This window comes from Dendronephthya gigantea, unplaced genomic scaffold (assembly GCF_004324835.1).
Source record: "Dendronephthya gigantea isolate DGI-Jeju-01 unplaced genomic scaffold, DenGig_1.0 000002F, whole genome shotgun sequence".
NCBI classification, from domain to species: domain Eukaryota; kingdom Metazoa; phylum Cnidaria; class Anthozoa; order Malacalcyonacea; family Nephtheidae; genus Dendronephthya; species Dendronephthya gigantea.
In genome coordinates, this window is record NW_021163012.1 from 4,407,401 (window position 1) to 4,426,636 (window position 19,236).

General features: G+C 36.8%; 2 protein-coding genes across 2 annotated transcripts; one reads left to right on the forward strand and one right to left on the reverse strand.

Annotated features, from left to right (window-relative positions):
- Positions 1 to 2,359: 2,359 nt before the first annotated feature.
- Positions 2,360 to 3,238, reverse strand: LOC114533673. Its single transcript, XM_028555268.1, has 2 exons — positions 3,141 to 3,238; positions 2,360 to 3,053 (listed from the first exon to the last, which is right to left on the reverse strand). The coding sequence occupies exons 1-2, from the start codon at positions 3,236 to 3,238 to the stop codon at positions 2,360 to 2,362; spliced, it is 792 nt and encodes a 263-aa protein (XP_028411069.1).
- Positions 3,239 to 9,229: 5,991 nt separating this feature from the next.
- LOC114533733 (solute carrier family 13 member 5-like) lies at positions 9,230 to 18,639 on the forward strand. Its single transcript, XM_028555331.1, has 6 exons — positions 9,230 to 9,322; positions 15,469 to 15,734; positions 16,258 to 16,513; positions 16,818 to 16,948; positions 17,814 to 17,933; positions 18,516 to 18,639. The coding sequence occupies exons 2-6, from the start codon at positions 15,493 to 15,495 to the stop codon at positions 18,637 to 18,639; spliced, it is 873 nt and encodes a 290-aa protein (XP_028411132.1). The 5' UTR covers positions 9,230 to 9,322; positions 15,469 to 15,492.
- The last annotated feature ends 597 nt before the right edge of the window (positions 18,640 to 19,236 follow it).

Consider the following 19,236-nt stretch of genomic DNA (forward strand, 5'->3'; position numbering starts at 1 on the left):
ATACTCCTTTGTGCCACGAAGTCCTACGTAAGACGATCTTGAAGAACCTAAAAAACTGCTTAGTCTTTCAGTAAAAGAAGACGAAGGCAATGATATGATGTCCTTGTTACTGATAATATTTGTGTATGCTATGCGATATATTCCTGCAAAACAAAAACAGTAATATGATACTCTACTATTGTAAATGCCACATTGCCACTGTTTTGCAATAGCGCGTATCGAAATATATCAAACACACACATATCAAATAATCAAGAAACACCATTCTTGCTGATTTAAATTGAACTTCAATGTCTTAAGAAACGACACTGGCCGTGCACAATGCACATTAAGACACCAAGGCCAACATCACTATAATTCATCATGAATGCATGTGCGCGCAAAGAACCGCACCATGACAGAAAGTCGGAACAAAATTTAATATTTTCTTCCACTTTGGCGATCCATCTATTTCTTTAGGAACATATATACAGGGTGTCCCAAAAAAACCGAAAACTATTGAAAACACTCATTGTTAAAATTTGAATGCCGTGTTCACGAATTTCCGGCCCGTGGGGATTTAATGCAACTTACAAAATGCTAAATGCTTTGTGTTGCTAGAGAAAGGGTATATATATATATATATATATATATATATATATATATATATATATATATATATATATATATATATATATATATATATATATAAATACAGATATTTCATAATTTTGATGAATACTGGCTTAATCTGGACTGTAAGAAACACAGTTTCTTCGTTGACGAGGCTACTTAACACTAGTATTTTTACGCCATGCTAAGAATCGGTACTCTTTTCTACGTAATAAACCACAATATGGCGGAGCAAAAGTTTGCACAGGAAGTGGCAAAAATCGCGACTTTGGAGAGCTATAAAAATCTTTTGAGAAAGCCAACTTTGATTCTGTTTTCAGAAATGAGATCAAGAAAGTGAGCACTTTAAATTGAGCCAAAAAAGGTGCAAAAAAATTCGTTGCAGCAGCACTTTAAACACTCAGTTTGATGAAAAGATAATAGATCTTTCGATGAAAGGTCAAGATGGGGGATTTTTTTTAATGAATGGTTAGTTTGTGTCAGTTTAAAACGCCTGTCGCAACACAGATCTATATTTCTTTTTTAAGGGAATTTACTATAGATTGACGAAGAATCCAATCTATTCCGTTGTTCCATAGCTGAGGGTCATTTTTACAATCTTTCGTTCGGCCAAGAAGCGCTCAAAGCTCGCGATAGCTTTTGTCGTTTGAAAATGCGTTCATGCATGCAACGCTTACCCGTAGAAAATATGACAAAACATAGACCATGATTAGCCTTTAAGAGACAATTGAATTAACCGAAAAGTCGTATCTTTTAGCTTCACTCGAGGTGAATTCCTCTAAAAACCTATTCGCAAAGAAGAAATAAATCTGCTGAGTTTGGTATATTGAAATGTCCTTCCCAGATTAGCTGAAAGCTCTCGCGTGCTTTGATGACAATATGCACGAATGTAATAATGTATTACAAAAAAAAAAAAAATTAAACACGGAAAAACATGAAATTTATAATTCGGATTAATTTTCTTGTTTTCCGGCCATACCTTTTACCATGTTAAAACGCGGTGTCACTTCAAAGTTTAAACTTGATAATTTCGTGCCCTAACACATGCATGCATGATGCAAAACCTCTCGTCATAAAAGCAGTTGCTATCTTTCAAAGAAACAGTGATTGAGACACTTCAGAGTGCCGTAGGGTATGGGAGACGATAATTGGGGGGGGGGCCTATTCATGTATTCATGTTAACAGACATGTAAAGACAATGGATTTGAAAAGATATTAATCTTGCACAACATGAATATACAGTATGAATATGTGCCCCCCCCCCCCACCAATTATCGTCTCCCGTACGTACGCCACTATCAGAGCGTAAAAAATGCTTTAAAAGTATATGAAAATGAGATAAAACTTCTAAAAGATATCCCAATCGGTATGGACTCGAGTATCAAGATTGCATCATATTTCAAACTTCAGCGCTAAACACTCAGTTTTATGAAACTGAATATTAGATCTTCCGATCAAAGGTCAAAATGGGGGATTTTTGTTAAACCGCTTTGAATAGTTAGTTTGCGTCAGTTTAAAACATCTGCCGCAACACAGATCTGTAATTATTTTTTTAAGGAATTCACTATTAGATTGACGAAGAATCTAATCTATTCCGTTGTTTCACCGTTCAGGGTCATTTTTACAATCTTTCAGCGACAACCTTGCTGTTTCACAGTCCGAGACTAACTCAATCGTATCACCCTGTTCAACTTAACTTTGTAAGGCAGCTTTTTTATCCACATTTAATGGCAACTTTGACCCATTCTCACCCTGATCCACCGTTGACCCCCAATGTCCATCCATATCCACTAAGCCATTCATGTGAAACATTATTGGGTGGTACAAACACATCAACATCCATTATGCCAACGAAAACCCAACGTAAATTTTCAAACGACTTCAACTTAAATTCGAGATTCACAATTCCTTGTTTGTAAACATTCTCACCAAGGGCATATTCGAGCCCATCAGTTCCATCATGAACTGCGACTTTCCCGTCTTCCTCAAGAGTGACTCCTGGGCTGTGCAAGTTGAATTTCTCGTCAGGGAAAATCTCAGTTGGAACGATTTCATCACTCAAGCCAAGATACTCAACAAGAATGTTGAAATTATTCGCTTCATCTTCAGAAATTTTAAATAAGCTCACCGGATTCTCTGAAGTCGCAATTTTTTTAACTCGGAGATAATTCAAAATAACGCCAAAATGGTTTGGATTAAAATCAAAGAATACAGTGCCATCTTGATCACGTTCGACACTATCTTCCCAGCGACCGCTAAACATTGTAGCGAACAAGGAACCTTCAACCTGACAGAGAGTTGATTTCCTGGTTGTAAATGTCTTCCCACCAACGTTTAGATTTATTATAGGATCGTTATCGTTGTCTGTGACAGTTCCTCCACTTTCATTTCCGGCTCTAGACGCGTTAACTTCAGTGTTAGTTTTGTCTTCAACGACCTGTCTTTGACAATTCATCAAATTTCCTCACTATGAAGATATCAGTTATCAGTTTCGAATTCTATGATTATTACCTAGCCTTTGGAATTACTTGCGGCCGTTAGACGACGGCACTGCATTAGCAACAATGGCAGCACACGAGCCAGCAACCACACTAGCTGCTCCAGCTGCCAAAGGAATAATTCTCATCACGGCATTCCTTGCCTGAGCTGAAACTTGTACCCCGGTAGTTAGCCATGTAGCTAATGACTCACAGTTGTTGTGAATAATCTGAAATCCCGGCCATGTTGAAGGCTTTTCCAACACCTCTTCAGCTTTCGCTAACGTCTCTTGAACCGGCAACACGCCATCTGTGCTATCTCGATCAACACGATACAATTTCCCGTCGACAGCGCCTTTCAAGAATTCAAATATATCGCATTCTCGAGGTCTAGCGTCGGTTTGATTCACTCCGGAAAGATGAGCAATTCTACAATTTCCGTGATTATCATTGTTTTATGTTTCCTGATAGAAACCAGCAATATATTATGATGAAAATTACACGATGAAGAGCCTTATGAGTGTTGAAGGAAAAGTTCTTTTAAAAGTTCTTTATGTTCTTCACAAATTAGAATAATTCTTTTTTAAAGAGAGTACACCTCTGCATTTGAGGATAGGTTCTGCGCAGTGCCGTCGTGGAAAGCTTAATTCAAAATTGCATATTCAAATTACTAAATATTTTTTTTGACTGTTTGGTAGGTTTAAATGTCCGTGTGTAATGCTTTATTTCACATGTGAATCTCTGTGAAACTTCACATATCCCATTGTGAGAGTCGTATATATGTAGCTTCACATAACGTAATTAAAATGTGAAATTTTGCATGTGCAAATAAGGATTGGCCTGTTTATATATTTATTATGACTTGTCTCTAATCCTTAGATAATTACCACGTAAACAGATACGACTGGACACAAATGATTGACCGAATCCAGAAATGGTTGAACATCATTTAGTGTATTGAATAAGTTAATTAGACAAGTCAATCGAAATCATTCACCTAAACACTAAGTGACTGGTCTTAAAGTGAACTTTATATTGGTTGGTAGGTAATAGAAAGTTGGTGGTTGCTTTCCCTATAGTAAATGTCAACCGTTTAGCTTAAAGGGTGGTTAAGTTCAAAATAGAAAGCAAGTTTATATTAATTTATTCAACAAGCGAACTAAATGTTTTTAACCTTAATACAAAGATACTGTTTACAACTACATATTCAGTGCATAATATTAAAGTTGACTCATTTAAAAGAGATGTGAGAGTGTTATACAATTTTGATCTTTTAAATTTATTTTGATCTTTTAAACGGGCTTGATACAATCGGGCCCAGATCGCCAACTAACCATTCCAGCCTTTTAGCCACAACAAGAACTTCGCCATGCCATATGAGACTATGAACACAATTTGCTTTAAATCTTTATTATTAAAAAGTTTAATTGAGAGCCTATACGTAAAACTTATAGCAAATATACGTACATGTATGTATATATCGTTCACAAGTTTGCTGCCGATTGTGTTACTGTAATTGTTCAAAGAACGTTTTAACGTTTTCAAAAGTAGGAAAGGCCGAGAGCTCCGAGACATACAACTCCTATCGCGGTGAAGATGAGCATTCGATCGAAACCGCTCTCTACTTGATGCGAGATCCTTTGTCCAGTCATTAGCCACGTTGCAAACGTCTCACAATTGTTTTTATCAAGGTCATATTTTCTGAATTTGAATTGATTCTTCCCGAGTTTTAACAATCTATCTTCGGCATCTTTAGGGCTAACGACACTTTGGTCTTTGTATTTTATTTCATAAATTTCGAGACTTTTTTTGTCTACAGGCCTAACGAATTCCTCCACAGAGCACTCACCAATTTGTGCCTTGCTCTTATCTTCGCCACTAAAGTGCATGGATAACTTGGTTGTTGCCCAAATACACTCCGTGATGATAATAAGATTTTCCACCAACAACTAAAGGACAAACGGCGGCTTTAACGGTCCGGCGATTTTATAACTTGACAAGGACGTTCAACTGCAATTTGGGTAAATGGCGATGAATTTTCGACATCGCACTTCTGAATCTTGCAGTACGTGTATTTGAGATTTGTCATTATGCTATCACTTTAACTCAAAATATTGGTGCTGTGGTCAATTCGTTCGTCAAAGTCGATAGGTTTAAAATGGTTTGTTGAGATATCAGTACAGAATTCGGTCAACATAAACCAGTTTAACGGCATAAACCGTTTATAAAAGACTTTATTGTATACAACTTGGATGTATAAACAATACAACTTTTCAGTGTATTTAACGTAACTTAACAAACTATATTATTACACTTCACGCTTTGACTAACTCCAAAACTTCCTTTCTTTTTTAACACAACATGTCTTCTCGGCCCAGGCCACCGCGAGTGGCACTACAATACCGGTTGTTGCAAAAGGGGATGGACGAGAGGTTTGTGACCGTGAGAGGTCTGGGTCTAGTTACGTGTTTATTGCGTGTTCGTGGTAAACGTGAGAACATCTTGATGAATGGAAATTTTGTTATTTTGGGATATATTTTAAAAGTCAAACTTCACAAAGTCACAGATTCATTTAGGTTCAACTGCTAAAATGAAACCAAACGATGTTAAAATATTAGAAAGATCTATATGCTATATAATCGAACATTTACGCAAGTATTTAAGGGAAAAATTATTAATGTTTTAACACGCAATTAAAGGCATGTACCGTGCCATATGGAGTCTCAAATGCTTTTATTTTCTGCAGTTAGAAGTAAAATTTTTTTCAACCGTATCCACCTTTATAATGGTAAAACGATTTGCATTACAGTACAAAATGGCAAAGTGCTGAACTAATTGTTTACTATGTTTAAAGATTTACCATAACATTAGTCTTGTCTCCTAAATAATATAGCTCCCACCCCCATTAGAATATAATTTTTTAAGTTATTAAGTCCTTCCTTCACATAAAGACAAGTACTTTTGAAACATCTAATGGTTTTCTTTACAATAACACATTCTGTGTATGTATGGCAGTGTGCCAAATCATTTCATAGTTAAATAAATCCACACAAAATAAATAAGCCCCCAGGCTCTCAAGCCCATTAAGTGGAATGTAACAACAAGCAGGCAGAGGAGCACTGTCTGTCTCACAATAAGATTATGAATCTCAGGCTAAGATATGTGGTCTAAACAGATGCGAAAGTTGAACGAGAATCCCGTCAGGACGAGACTCGTCTTAAATTCGCATTTAGACGGATAAATGCTCAGCCGTCACAGGAATGCAAGGCCCGGTAAAGAGGACTAGGGACTAGTCTGATGCTCGGCCTTTGTGTTGGTAGCCGCTGGGAAAGAATAACAATGTGCACGGATACCAATTTTAGCCGTACCGTACAAATAAATTCAACTTTGAGTAAACGGGCCTAAAAAATATCAGTCATAACACAAGGGATATTTTTGGAAACACAGCAGTTTAAAATGTAACCAAAACGTTTGTTTACACTAAGAGGCTGTTTACATGAGCCCGGTTACCCGAGATTCAACGAAGCGTAAGAGGACTTTGAGGTATTGAAATAAGTCTTTATGACACCAAGCAGGGACATGCTATTGTTGTGGTGAGTATACGACTGCCAGAATCATGTTATCTGCCCATTTCAATACCTCAGAATCATCTCACGCTTCGTTGAATCCCGGGTAACCGGGCTCATGTAAACAGCCCCTATATGACCGTACGTCACCATTAAAAATTCAAATTAATTCCATGAATGTTGCTTAAAGAACCTTCAGAATATTTGACACGCTTTTAGTTCGCTCTACTTTTAAATGAATATGAGAGAGAGAGTTTATGTTCAGAGATTTACAAAACGTGCGAAATTCGAGCAACTTTGAAACAACTATAAACCACTCGTTGTTATGAGAAGAATCGATGGGCAGAAACAGGGCGTCTATAAGATAGGGCGGCGAAACGCACGGATGGTGTGTTGAAACATGTGTGATGCGATTTTAGGACTGAGACGGGGCGGTCGGCGAAAAATTCTCGAACGAAACAATATTTACTTGGTTTTTAACAAGCTCGATTAAAACCACTCAATCTCTAAAACTATTAACGCGATATCTAAAATAAGATTTCTCCTGTGTAATTTATAACTCTTTCTATTAATATTGTGTCTTAAAATTGTTTCTTCAAAAGTTAACTGACCGAATTTGTCAAATTAAAACTACGGATACGCACGGCTACTTGGTCTGTTTTTAGATGTATCATACACATTTTGATTTTTCTCTGTCAGGAAAATCCCAAAAGCATTATACTTCAAGATTTGGTGTACAGAATATTGACGAACATTTGTAGCAAATTTCACTACACAACGTTTTGAACCTTTTTTGCAATCATTTGTAGAAGTGAACGTATTCAAACTTTCTACAACAAAATTGTTTTCACGGCTGCGAGGTCGTAAAATATCAACACAAAATCCCTTTAAATTATATTATATACTTAGATAACGTTCCGAATTGAAAATATGATATGTTTTTCTTTCGTCATGGCAATGTCGACCTGGCCAAGCTAAAAACAAAACAAGAAAATGCTAACTTATTTGCAAGAGCATTAGACCGCGTCGCAACAACGTTTTCGAATTTTCAATATACAAAATTTCCATTAAAAAATTGAAAACCTTGCCATAGCTTCTAAAGCTGGAAAATTTAGAAAATAACTCCCTTGTTCATTAACATTGATTCCACGTGCAAATGGTTGCATAATGTTTTGAACCTTTTTCACAATTTTCTCTGGAAAACGACCACCATAAAACGGAACCATGTTTACAAACTTGTCTTGGTAACCAGCGGACTAGGACGAGTATAAAAAACACGAAGAAACCCTTTCAAGAACAGCAATTAACTCCTTTACGTTGAAATTAACAGTATTTCCAACTGGAAATGACGAATTTGTGTCATTTGTTGCCAGATCAGTGTCATCCAAACTTATAAACATCTCAAGTTCTTCGTCATCTAAGTAACCCGCCGCCATTTTGAAAACAGTTTTTTGAATCTTCATGGGGGGTCCGCACATCACACATGTTTCAACACGCCATCCGTGCGTTTCGCCGCCCTATCTTATAGACGCCCTGGCAGAAACGACTGCATGTAAAGCACCTTTTATTAAATAAAAGAATCTCGACACTATGGAGGTCAAAACTAAACTATATATATATATATATAAATCAACTAAATCAGTTCAAGATGGCATACTGCTATATATATTTGCAATCAAACGCGCCGCGTGCCGAATTTTTATCGTTGTTTGCTAGCAGCCAACGAGACGTTCACCCCTACTCAAGGTTACGTTCTACCCAACTCAACTTTACGTTTTGATTGAATATGCAGCGATGATTTGAGTGACAGTTTTAAAAACATTTCAACTGTCAACTCATTAGAACTGGCTAATCATTTAGCGCATTTTATTGTTTGCTAATAAAAAGCCTAGCGTGGCGAAAGTGTGCAGTGAATCTTATAAATGTAAGAATATACAGCATCTTACGTTGATTAGGAAGTTTACGATCTACGAGCGGTCAGCTCGACGTCGCTAGTCGAATATTTTGCTTATGACATTGAAATAATCATACAAACGTTTCAATTGTGCTAAGAACCTCCAATATCTAGCTGATATTGCAATTTCATATAAGCTGTAAAGCAGTTTCGCGGGTTGCCGCTGCTTTCATGTCATCGAGAAGCCGTGAAAATACCTCATTTGAACGCGTCGTAAGAAAAAAAAGCTGTCGTGGGACTATGAATTATATATGCATAACTATTGTCTCGCGTGTGGTGTTTCTTTGTTTTGCAAGCGCGTCGTTGAACTGCCTGCGTCGTGAATCGTAAACTCACTAATAACCCGTGAATGGTTGCGTTGCATGACAATAGCTCAACCTAATTAAGTGTGGGTGAACGTAACCTTAAGTAGAGGTCAAAGTAACATTGATTGATAATAAACAACGATACAAATTGGGCTCCCATCGCGTTTGATTACAAATAGCGGTATTAAATTGCATAGTGTCATATTATTACTTTACGTTTGCACAATCGTCGCTGCAGATTATCATAGAATCACAACAGTCAACATAGTTTCTTCGCTTTGCAACGGAAAGGTTTTTTGAGACATGGCTTCGAGATGGTTAAAAGCCTTAAAAAAATGGCGGAAATATCTCATATTGTTGCTAACGCCCATCCTATTGTCCCCTATACCGTTGGCTTTGCAAGACAAGGTATTGTGAAATTAACGAGATTTTTTTTAACCAAAGAAGATTAGCAGCAATCAGACACGCGACTCATGTGAAACCCGCGATTTAATTGCTAGATTGGCCGTTTTCACGCTAGAGACGCATAATGCGTTATGGACACCACGGCCTTATCCATGGACGCTGTTGCTCGGTAAAATGCGAAAACTTTCGCCTGTTTCTTTTGAATTGTGACCAATTCTGCTTGATTGCTCACAATCAGGGCTTCCACAATGTCAATGGAAGGAAATTTCCTTCCAAATGGCAACCACGAGAGAGGGAGGGATCTGTGTTAATAGCTAGGATATATTATGCATTATTTTCAAAAGTTCTTTGTTTCTCTCTCTTGTCATTGCCATCCCCCTATCAAAACGGCCATATGCAAATAAGTTGTGGAAGCCCTGCTCACAATTCAAAGGGAGCAAGCGAAATATTTCGCATTTCGCCAAGAAATAGCGCTCCTGGTCGTGAAACCAGGGCTTAAGCGTTTTCAATATTTTTTGACGGGCGGTTATTCGTCTTCAGTATAAAGTCATTAAAGAGTCATCTCCAGAGGCATAATACGTCGAGACGATTAATGTTCAGTTTTTGGTCTTAGAGACCGCCACAACGATCGCCACAACGGGAGAATGTCGTTGTTTAAATACAAATATTTGAGCCCGCCAAATATCTCATAGTCGAAGCATTTTAAAAACAAGAAAAATTTAGCTAACGTTTCGTTGTTGCCCTCAAAACATGTTCAGAGTATTTGAATGATATTATAGTCAAAATAGTGTGTTAATTATGTGGTATTTCGATGGTTGAGAAGCGTTGTTATGTAAGATGATATATATATATATATATATATATATATATATATATATATATATATATATATATATATATATATATATATATATATATATATTTGTTTTCTTTTTGCAAACGAACAGCTAAACAGCCTTGAATGAGGAATATAAGCGCTTAGATGTGGTTTATAGTATACTGCTTGCAATAGCACCGTCAGCGGTAAACAGCAAGTATTTTTTATCGTAAATCGCAAATATTGGGTTGAAAAAACGTTTTGCTTCACAGTAGAGCAGAGCAGGGCTGAGCTGACCTTCTGACATCTGCCTATGTTTAGCGAGGTGGAACAATGGCTATCTTTAAAACAGGGAACGGGGAATAGGGGAATGGAACGGGGAATGGAACGGGGAATGGAACGGGGAATGGAACGGGGAATGGAACGGGGAATGGAACGGGGAATGGAACGGGGAATGGAACGGGGAATGGAACGGGGAATGGAACGGGGAATGGAACGGGGAATGGAACGGGGAATGGAACGGGGAATGGAACGGGGAATGGAACGGGGAATGGAACGGGGAATGGAATGGCTTCGGGGAATGAGCCGGGAAATGAAATGGCTTCGGGGAATGTGCAGCTTCCATGTCACGAATCATGAGACAGCTACTCACAGTTTGAATTCCTTGAGGTAAAAGACAAAGCGATTACAAGCTCATAGTATAAATGCGATGTTTGCATTGTCATTGTGATGTACATTGATGTACATTAATATATAGATAGAATTTGCATGGGTAGGTGGTTCAATGTAAATCCTCCAAAATCTGAAGGCAATTAGTATAATACTGTAATAGTATTTTTTGCAGAAATCTTTTTAGTTCTTACTATGCCTTATAAAGCTCAATGTGTGTGATTAAAAGGTGAATAAAGATACTGACACAGTGTCACTTGTTTGTTTTTTATTTCAGGCTATGTGAACAAGACCTCTGGACAGTTTTGTTTAAGCAGGAATAATGGTTGTGGTGGAAATGTGGTGAATGCATTCTTGACAAGTTAATGGGTTTGCTTCCAAGAATACACTGAAACTTGGAGCAACAATGACTTTGAATATAATTATGTAATTAATATATTATTTATTAATCTTAATTTATATGACTTTTTACCTCACATAATTCAAATAATGTTCAGATAAAGAGGTAAATATTTCACTGTTAATGGTGTAATAAATATTTTATATGTTGATTATATTTATAATGAATTATTTGTCCTGCTCCATACTTTGGCAATTCTGTTTAAGAAATCCCACCATAGTAGATCTTTTTTGAAATAGTTACAGTCAAGTTGTTGTCTAGTTTTAGTACAAAATAATACAAGTGCTACAATTAAACAAGGGAAAATAATAAAAATTAATTACATAAGCAAGCACATTTTCTATTTTGAAAAGGTCTATGAATTGAGATGACATGTACTAACAATTTTGTGCATTAATTAAAGACAATTGTATTATTACTGTGGGTTCTTTAATATTGTCCAATACTCCCAGTGACATCCCACTGAATTCCTGCAGGGGTCTCAATCCATCAAACCAGTTTATCTTTTATTTCTGTATTTAAGTCAGAATCAATGTATTCAATATCAATATGTAAAAATAATATCTAAGTTCTACAACATTTTTTTGACAAGTCTGTTAAAGGAGAAAAGCAATTTTTTCTCTTCATCAGAATTGAGAACCATGTTCTTGAAGCCAACCCCTTCCTTGGCAGGATGATTATGGTACAAAATGAGAAGGGGGGTGTTGAAAAATTTCTGGATTTCTTCTTGGGGGGTCTCCAAAAAGATAACATATTGATATTGAATACATTGATTCTGACTTAAATATAGAAATAAAAGATAAACTGGTTTGATGGATTGAGACCCCTGCAGGAATTCAGTGGGATGTCACTGGGAGTATTGGACAATATTAAAGAACCCACAGTAATAATACAATTGTCTTTAATTAATGCACAAAATTGTTAGTACATGTCATCTCAATTCATAGACCTTTTCAAAATAGAAAATGTGCTTGCTTATGTAATTAATTTTTATTATTTTCCCTTGTTTAATTGTAGCACTTGTATTATTTTGTACTAAACTAGACAACAACTTGACTGTAACTATTTCAAAAAAGATCTACTATGGTGGGATTTCTTAAACAGAATTGCCAAAGTATGGAGCAGGACAAATAATTCATTATGAATATAATCAACATATAAATATTTATTACACCATTAACAGTGAAATATTTACCTCTTTATCTGAACATTATTTGAATTATGTGAGGTAAAAAGTCATATAAATTAAGATTAATAAATAATATATTAATTACATAATTATATTCAAAGTCATTGTTGCTCCAAGTTTCAGTGTATTCTTGGAAGCAAACCCATTAACTTGTCAAGAATGCATTCACCACATTTCCACCACAACCATTATTCCTGCTTAAACAAAACTGTCCAGAGGTCTTGTTCACATAGCCTGAAATAAAAAACAAACAAGTGACACTGTGTCAGTATCTTTATTCACCTTTTAATCACACACATTGAGCTTTATAAGGCATAGTAAGAACTAAAAAGATTTCTGCAAAAAATACTATTACAGTATTATACTAATTGCCTTCAGATTTTGGAGGATTTACATTGAACCACCTACCCATGCAAATTCTATCTATATATTAATGTACATCAATGTACATCACAATGACAATGCAAACATCGCATTTATACCATGAGCTTGTAATCGCTTTGTCTTTTACCTCAAGGAATTCAAACTGTGAGTAGCTGTCTCATGATTCGTGACATGGAAGCTGCACATTCCCCGAAGCCATTTCATTTCCCGGCTCATTCCCCGAAGCCATTCCATTCCCCGTTCCATTCCCCGTTCCATTCCCCGTTCCATTCCCCGTTCCATTCCCCGTTCCATTCCCCGTTCCATTCCCCGTTCCATTCCCGTTCCATTCCCCGTTCCATTCCCCGTTCCATTCCCCGTTCCATTCCCCGTTCCATTCCCCGTTCCATTCCCCGTTCCATTCCCCGTTCCATTCCCCGTTCCATTCCCCGTTCCATTCCCCTATTCCCCGTTCCCTGTTTTAAAGATAGCCGTGGAACAATAGCTGTTGAGATTTGTCGGTCAGAATTCCAGAAAATAATCCAGATTTAACGTTCGGTGACTAATGAGTTACACTACGGAGATATTAAACTCTCAATAAAGCTTTGAGCTGGAAATTTGCTGGAAATCTATCCACGGTATATTTAACCGTGACAACTGATATTAGTCATCTTAAGCATCTAGGACGAGAACACGACGACGGCAGCTACCAATACAATGCTTCATTGAAAAGAAATGAATTATTAAATACCTATGGGAGTTTTAGACCTTCTGTTTACAACGGCAAAACGTCGTTTATTACGTCCGTAGAACGTCTGCATTTCACGACCCAGTGAGCGCTTCCTCGAATTAGGCTCTATACAGGGTGTCCCAAAAAAAACAAAAACTATTGAAATCACTCATTGTTAAAATTTGAATGCCGTGTGCACGAATTTTAACCCGTGGGGATTTAATACAACTCAGTGAAATGCTAAATGCTTTGTGTTGCTAGAGAAAGGGGACATGTCAAAGGTCATGGTAATTGAGATGCACATTTAAATATTGTTAATAAATATCATTTTCGCGTACGAGCAAATTTTACTGCATCATATGCATGCATAAAAATGCTTATGGCAAACATTTACACACTTGTGGGTCCCAACAGAGTGCTTAGGCATTCAAACTCTAACAATTACATTGTTATGGGTGATTTCAATAGTTTTCGTTTTTTTTGGGACACCCTGTAGAATTGTTCCTAAACGTAAACACATTGTTTGCAACGTCTTATATCTCATTAAATTGTTACGGTTGATAATATACAACAACGTTTTACCATAACGTTTCTTTAAAGGAGTATTCCAAACACGTCATCGTCATTTCAATGCATTCTTGTCGGTCAACAATATATAACTGCTTGTCTAATGTTCACGTAACCCTTAAAGCATTTTTTGTATTGCTGGGGCTCGGGCGAGCGAAAAGCCGCAAGCTAACCAGGGGGGTGAGAACGAGGGTACAACCCCCCGGGAAAATTTTTAAATATAGACCTCTGAAAAGGCCGCAAATGCCCCCCAATTTAAGAATTATTGGGAAATAGTAGATACTTTTTTGTTTCTATGCTTTTTTTATTTTGGCTAAATATGTATTGTTTCAATCCATTTGTAAACATGGCGGATTTATTAGGACAGATATCGTTGGAAATTAGAATGAGTCATTTGTTTGGTTATTAAAATACACGTTGAAGAAGTAAAAGTTACGACAGTATTCAAGATAAGATACAATGCATATACTTGTAAGCAAAAAATACAAATTGCTGAAAATATTGCTTGTAAATTCGAGCGAACTAAAAAATTCGAAATTATAAACTAAATACGAAAAAATTATTGGTGGGGCTAAAACCTAGCGAGCCATTCCTTATTTACATTTCCTGGTTTAATATTTGAAAATATTCTTACAAGTTGGACTTTAACTGATGCGAAACCAGTGGTCGGTTGTTCAAAGCCGGTTACCTTAACACTGGATTAAAGAAAATCTTTACATTCATATTTTCTAATCGTTTGTGGGCAAAGATCTTTTTCATAAATATTTTCAGGACCGATAGATGTCATATTTTCTAAAGTTTTAAAACGAACAGTGGTTCAGAAGCACATAAGAAACTAAAACACTGGATTAAAATTGTTAACCGAAGATTATTTTAGTTAATTAAACAACGTTTACGATAATCGAGCTCGTTCTGCGCATCGCTTTTGCGCATAACAATATGAGCTCATATGATACCCTAATTTTTCAGAAATTTTCAAATTTTAAGAGTACAACAGTTTTAAAATATAAACAAAGACCTATTTACAAACGGACTTGACTTAAAATTTCCAAATGACATTGCTTGTATAACACTTAGCTATAATTAAAAAGTTCGCATTATTACTAGTCCTAAAACAATTACAAACGACAACTATACCAATCACCGGCTGATTCTAGTTTTAAGCGACCTAAAGCGAACTTGCTATTTGTACTGAATGGTAAATAAAACAGTAAAATCAAGAAATCTGTGACGGTTCTATCAGTTCTAAACCGTTCTTCCTAGAGGTCCTGTAAGAATCATCTGTTATTGATCCAGTGTAACTACAGCAGGAAACCTAAACTAAACTAATTTTTTTACACTGGATAGCTCTAACAGTTGTAAACTCTTCTGAATAGAGATCCAGTATGACTCGATTCTAAATTTTCAATTTCAGCGGGCAAGTTGCGCCTACGCAATCATGATCATGGCGATCTACTGGACAACTGAATCATGTTCCTTGGCTGTCACGTCATTGTTACCATTGCTACTATTCCCCATACTTAGTGTAGTCAAAGCGAAGGAGATCAGCACGCCTTATTTCAGCGACACCAACGTCCTGTTCGTGGGGGGTATGATGCTAGCCGTTGCCGTGGAGCAATGGAACTTGCACAAGAGAATCGCTTTGAAAATACTTCTGTTAATTGGAACTCAACCAAGAAGGTTTGATCCACTGTTACTACAAAAGAAGACCTAAACTAACTAACCTTTTATTACCGGATACCCCCATTAGTTTTGAACTCTTCTTCCTAGAGGTCCATTTATACTAATCTCTTATTGATCCAGTGGTACTACAGGAAGAAATCTAAACTAAACTAACTTTATTTACAATGGATAGCTCTATCAGTTCTTAACTGTTCTTCCTAGAGAATCAGTAAGGATCATCTCTTATTGATCCAGTTTTACTACAGGAGGAAACCTAACTGACTAAACTAAATTTATTTATACAGGATAGCTCTATCAGTTCTAGACTGTTCTTCCTACAGAATCAGTAAGGATCATCTCTTATCGATCCAGTGTTACTACTGGAGGAAACCTAAGCTAATTAACTTTATTGATTCAGGATAGCTCTATCAGTTCTAAACTGTTCTACCTAGAGGTTCAGAAAGGATCACTCTTATTGATCCAGTTTTACTACAGGAGGAAACCTAAACTAAGCTGAACTGAACTAGATTCTCCTCTGCAGGTTGCTACTAGGTTTTATGTGTCCGACTGCTTTCCTTTCGATGTGGGTCAGTAATACCGCCACAACTGCAATGATGGTACCCATTGCCCAGGCCGTGTTAGGAGAAATCAGGGAAATCAGGAAAATTGGCGTTGCTAAGTCTGAGACGGATGGGAAAGAAGAAGTTATTGCAAACTCTGAGCATGTTGAGATGGCTGTGATGGATGAAAAACCTTCTGCCACGAGAAGCATTAGCACCGTTAAATTGTCCAGCCCGGTATGTTGAAACTTGAAAAGGATTTGTTTACAGTTTTGATAAAAGATTACATTTTAGATAGCAAATGTATTTTACTGCAGTTTAGAACTGATAGAGCAATCCAGTATAAATAAAGTTAGTTTAGTTTAGGTTTCCTCCTGTAGTAACACTGGATCAATAATAAATGATCCTTACTGGACCTCTGGGAAGAACAATTTAGAACTGATAGAGCTATCCAGTATAAATAAAGTTAGTTTAGTTTCCGTTTCCTCTTGTAGTAACACTGGAACAATAAGATAGGTATCTTGTTTTCATTATCTTTTAGCCGGATGACAAGGCCTTCAGAGATCTTTGCAAGGCAACAATGCTGTCGATAGCATATGCCGCCAACGTCGGTGGAACAGCAACGCTTACGGGGACTGGCACTAATCTTGTCTTTGTTGGACAGACAGAAGAGTATGTAAATGTAACTGTTCCATTCACTCTAACAAACGTTAAACACTTTGGTGAAATATATTTCACCAAAACGGCTTCATATTCCGCCATCTTGGCTTCAATTTTTTCGCAGGTCTAGCGTTCCAGTCTTATTTCAGTTCACTGGGATTACGTCGTTTTAATTTTTACTCCGGCGTCAGCGACGGAGTTGAAAATTCGCCTCGGTTTTGTTTTGTTTTTTTTTTTTTTTTTATTATTTTTCGTCGTCGCAAGTCTGAAATGGCGCGAACCATTCTAGTATTTGAAATGTGTATGTAACCGTATTTATCTACGTCCCAGTCTTATCTCCCAAGAGTTGTGGTGTACAGCTTTGGCTAATTTTTCGATGCGCGATTCGATTTCGCTCGCATGATACGGCAATTCCTCCAAGAGGAACAAATATACCGTTGTTTTCATGCTGTTCGATTAAGTTTAGATTGAATTGGGGCAAGAATATATTTAATACATGTAGATTCTGGTCCTATTTTAATAATATCGCTGCTATTTCGCCGTTTAACATAATGATGTGGTCGTGTATGGGCGCGTTGACACGTCGTTAGTTTGCACAGGATTGAAAATATGATATATAAGCGCCTATTCCAAAAGCAAAGTGTAAGACAAAGCGAATGTATCGTGCAGTTTATTTACATTTTTGAACAATTGAACTTCTATACTTTTTAAAGTACGATATGCTTCTAAATTTCGCGATCGAACATTTATAGGTTCGCAACTCGCAAGGCATTTAAATGCGAATATTAACTGTATTGTTTATGTTCAGAAGCTCTATATTGAACACTGGCACGTGCGCCGGAGTTAACGCCAGAACAGGCGTCTTGTTTTTCTTTAGGTTATTTGATGAAAGTGGAGGTATTGGTTTTGGAGATTGGTTCATATTTGCGTTTCCCGAAGCAGTTATCTTGCTGTTAATCAGTTGGCTTTGGTTGCAATGGATGTTCCTTGGATTCAAGTAAGACTTTTTGAAAGCCCGTTGCACTTTTAGTTTTGTCCCGATTTTCGGTGCGAATGTCTTCTTTTGAGCGATCGAACTAGTGTTTGAGTATGAATATACATTTTAGGGTATACACACATCAAAGCACTCATGACCGTTCGCTCGTTCACATCTATCGAAAGAGGAAATCGCAAAAATCGTGCCTGAAGCCTAACCTATATTCAATTTCATAAACTTTTCTCATAATACCAACAAAAGTGAAAAGCATGCTGTTACACCAAGTTTGATTGGCTCTGCAAAACTATAACGAGCCAATCAAACTTCGTGTAACATCAGACTTTGACGTAATTGTGAAAAAGGGCTATATAAATCCCAGGAACAACTGGATTGACCCAAATCAACAAATATTATTTGACTGAATGCAAAACAATACCCCTTCATATTTTTCAATTTCAATACATTTTTCCAGTCATTCCAATAGGTTTTTGATGCAATACTTGGCCTGGACAAGCTCTTGTCGAGTTGAAACTTATAAATCTTTAATTAAGCGTGAAACCTTTATGGATAAAGTTATATTTTGATCACGTTTTAAATTTAAAGTTTCAGAACCATTGTTAACTCGTTTCGATCAAGAACTGGTTCGTCATATCATTCAAATGAAGAACAATCTTCCGTTAGAAAAGTCATTCAACGCGAGTACGATGCCCTGGGACGAATGACGTAAGTTTTCATCTCTGACCTATTAATACACTGGATATAAGAAGCATTGCCTTCTGAAACCGTGAAACGAAGCTAGGAATGATTCACCCGTGTCCCGTTAAAAAAATATTTGAGAATCTCGTAATTTGTTTATCGATGATTATTTAAGAAATAGAAAACATTTTCCGTGTTTCTATACAGCTATAGAAACACGCGTGGGAGTTTGGGAGAACGAGAAATAATCAGTGGGAGAACGAGCCCGTAGGGCGAGTTTTTCCATGTTATTTCGAGTTCTCCCAAACTCCCACAAGTGTTTCTATAGCTGTATGGAAACACAGGAAAAAATGTTTTCTATTTCTTTTATAATATAACTCAATAAAAAGATTTTGTACAAATATTATAATTCGATTCAATTACAAATTCTCATTACATCGCTTCGCTTGTCAAGTTTGGAGGGAAAATTCCCGTGTTTCTATACAGTTTTAGTATACACCCGACTATTGTCTATTAACAAATCCTACATTCTGATTGGCTACTCAACCATTTTCTATTCGTGATGGTGCACGGTTGGGAAAATTTCGCTTGCGCGACCGTATAAAATTGGATTATTTTTCGGTGTATT

Bases quoted from the DNA above. Each gene is read 5' to 3' on its own strand.
- LOC114533673 (XM_028555268.1), bottom strand. From the start codon at position 3,238: ATGAGAATTATTCCTTTGGCAGCTGGAGCAGCTAGTGTGGTTGCTGGC. The intron at 3,054-3,140 runs GTAATTCCAAAG...GAATTGTCAAAG, and splicing joins CCGTCGTCTAACGGCCGCAA to ACAGGTCGTTGAAGACAAAA.
- LOC114533733 (XM_028555331.1), top strand. From the start codon at position 15,493: ATGATCATGGCGATCTACTGGACAACTGAATCATGTTCCTTGGCTGTC. The intron at 15,735-16,257 runs GTTTGATCCACT...TCTCCTCTGCAG, and splicing joins ATTGGAACTCAACCAAGAAG to GTTGCTACTAGGTTTTATGT. The intron at 16,514-16,817 runs GTATGTTGAAAC...ATTATCTTTTAG, and splicing joins CCGTTAAATTGTCCAGCCCG to CCGGATGACAAGGCCTTCAG.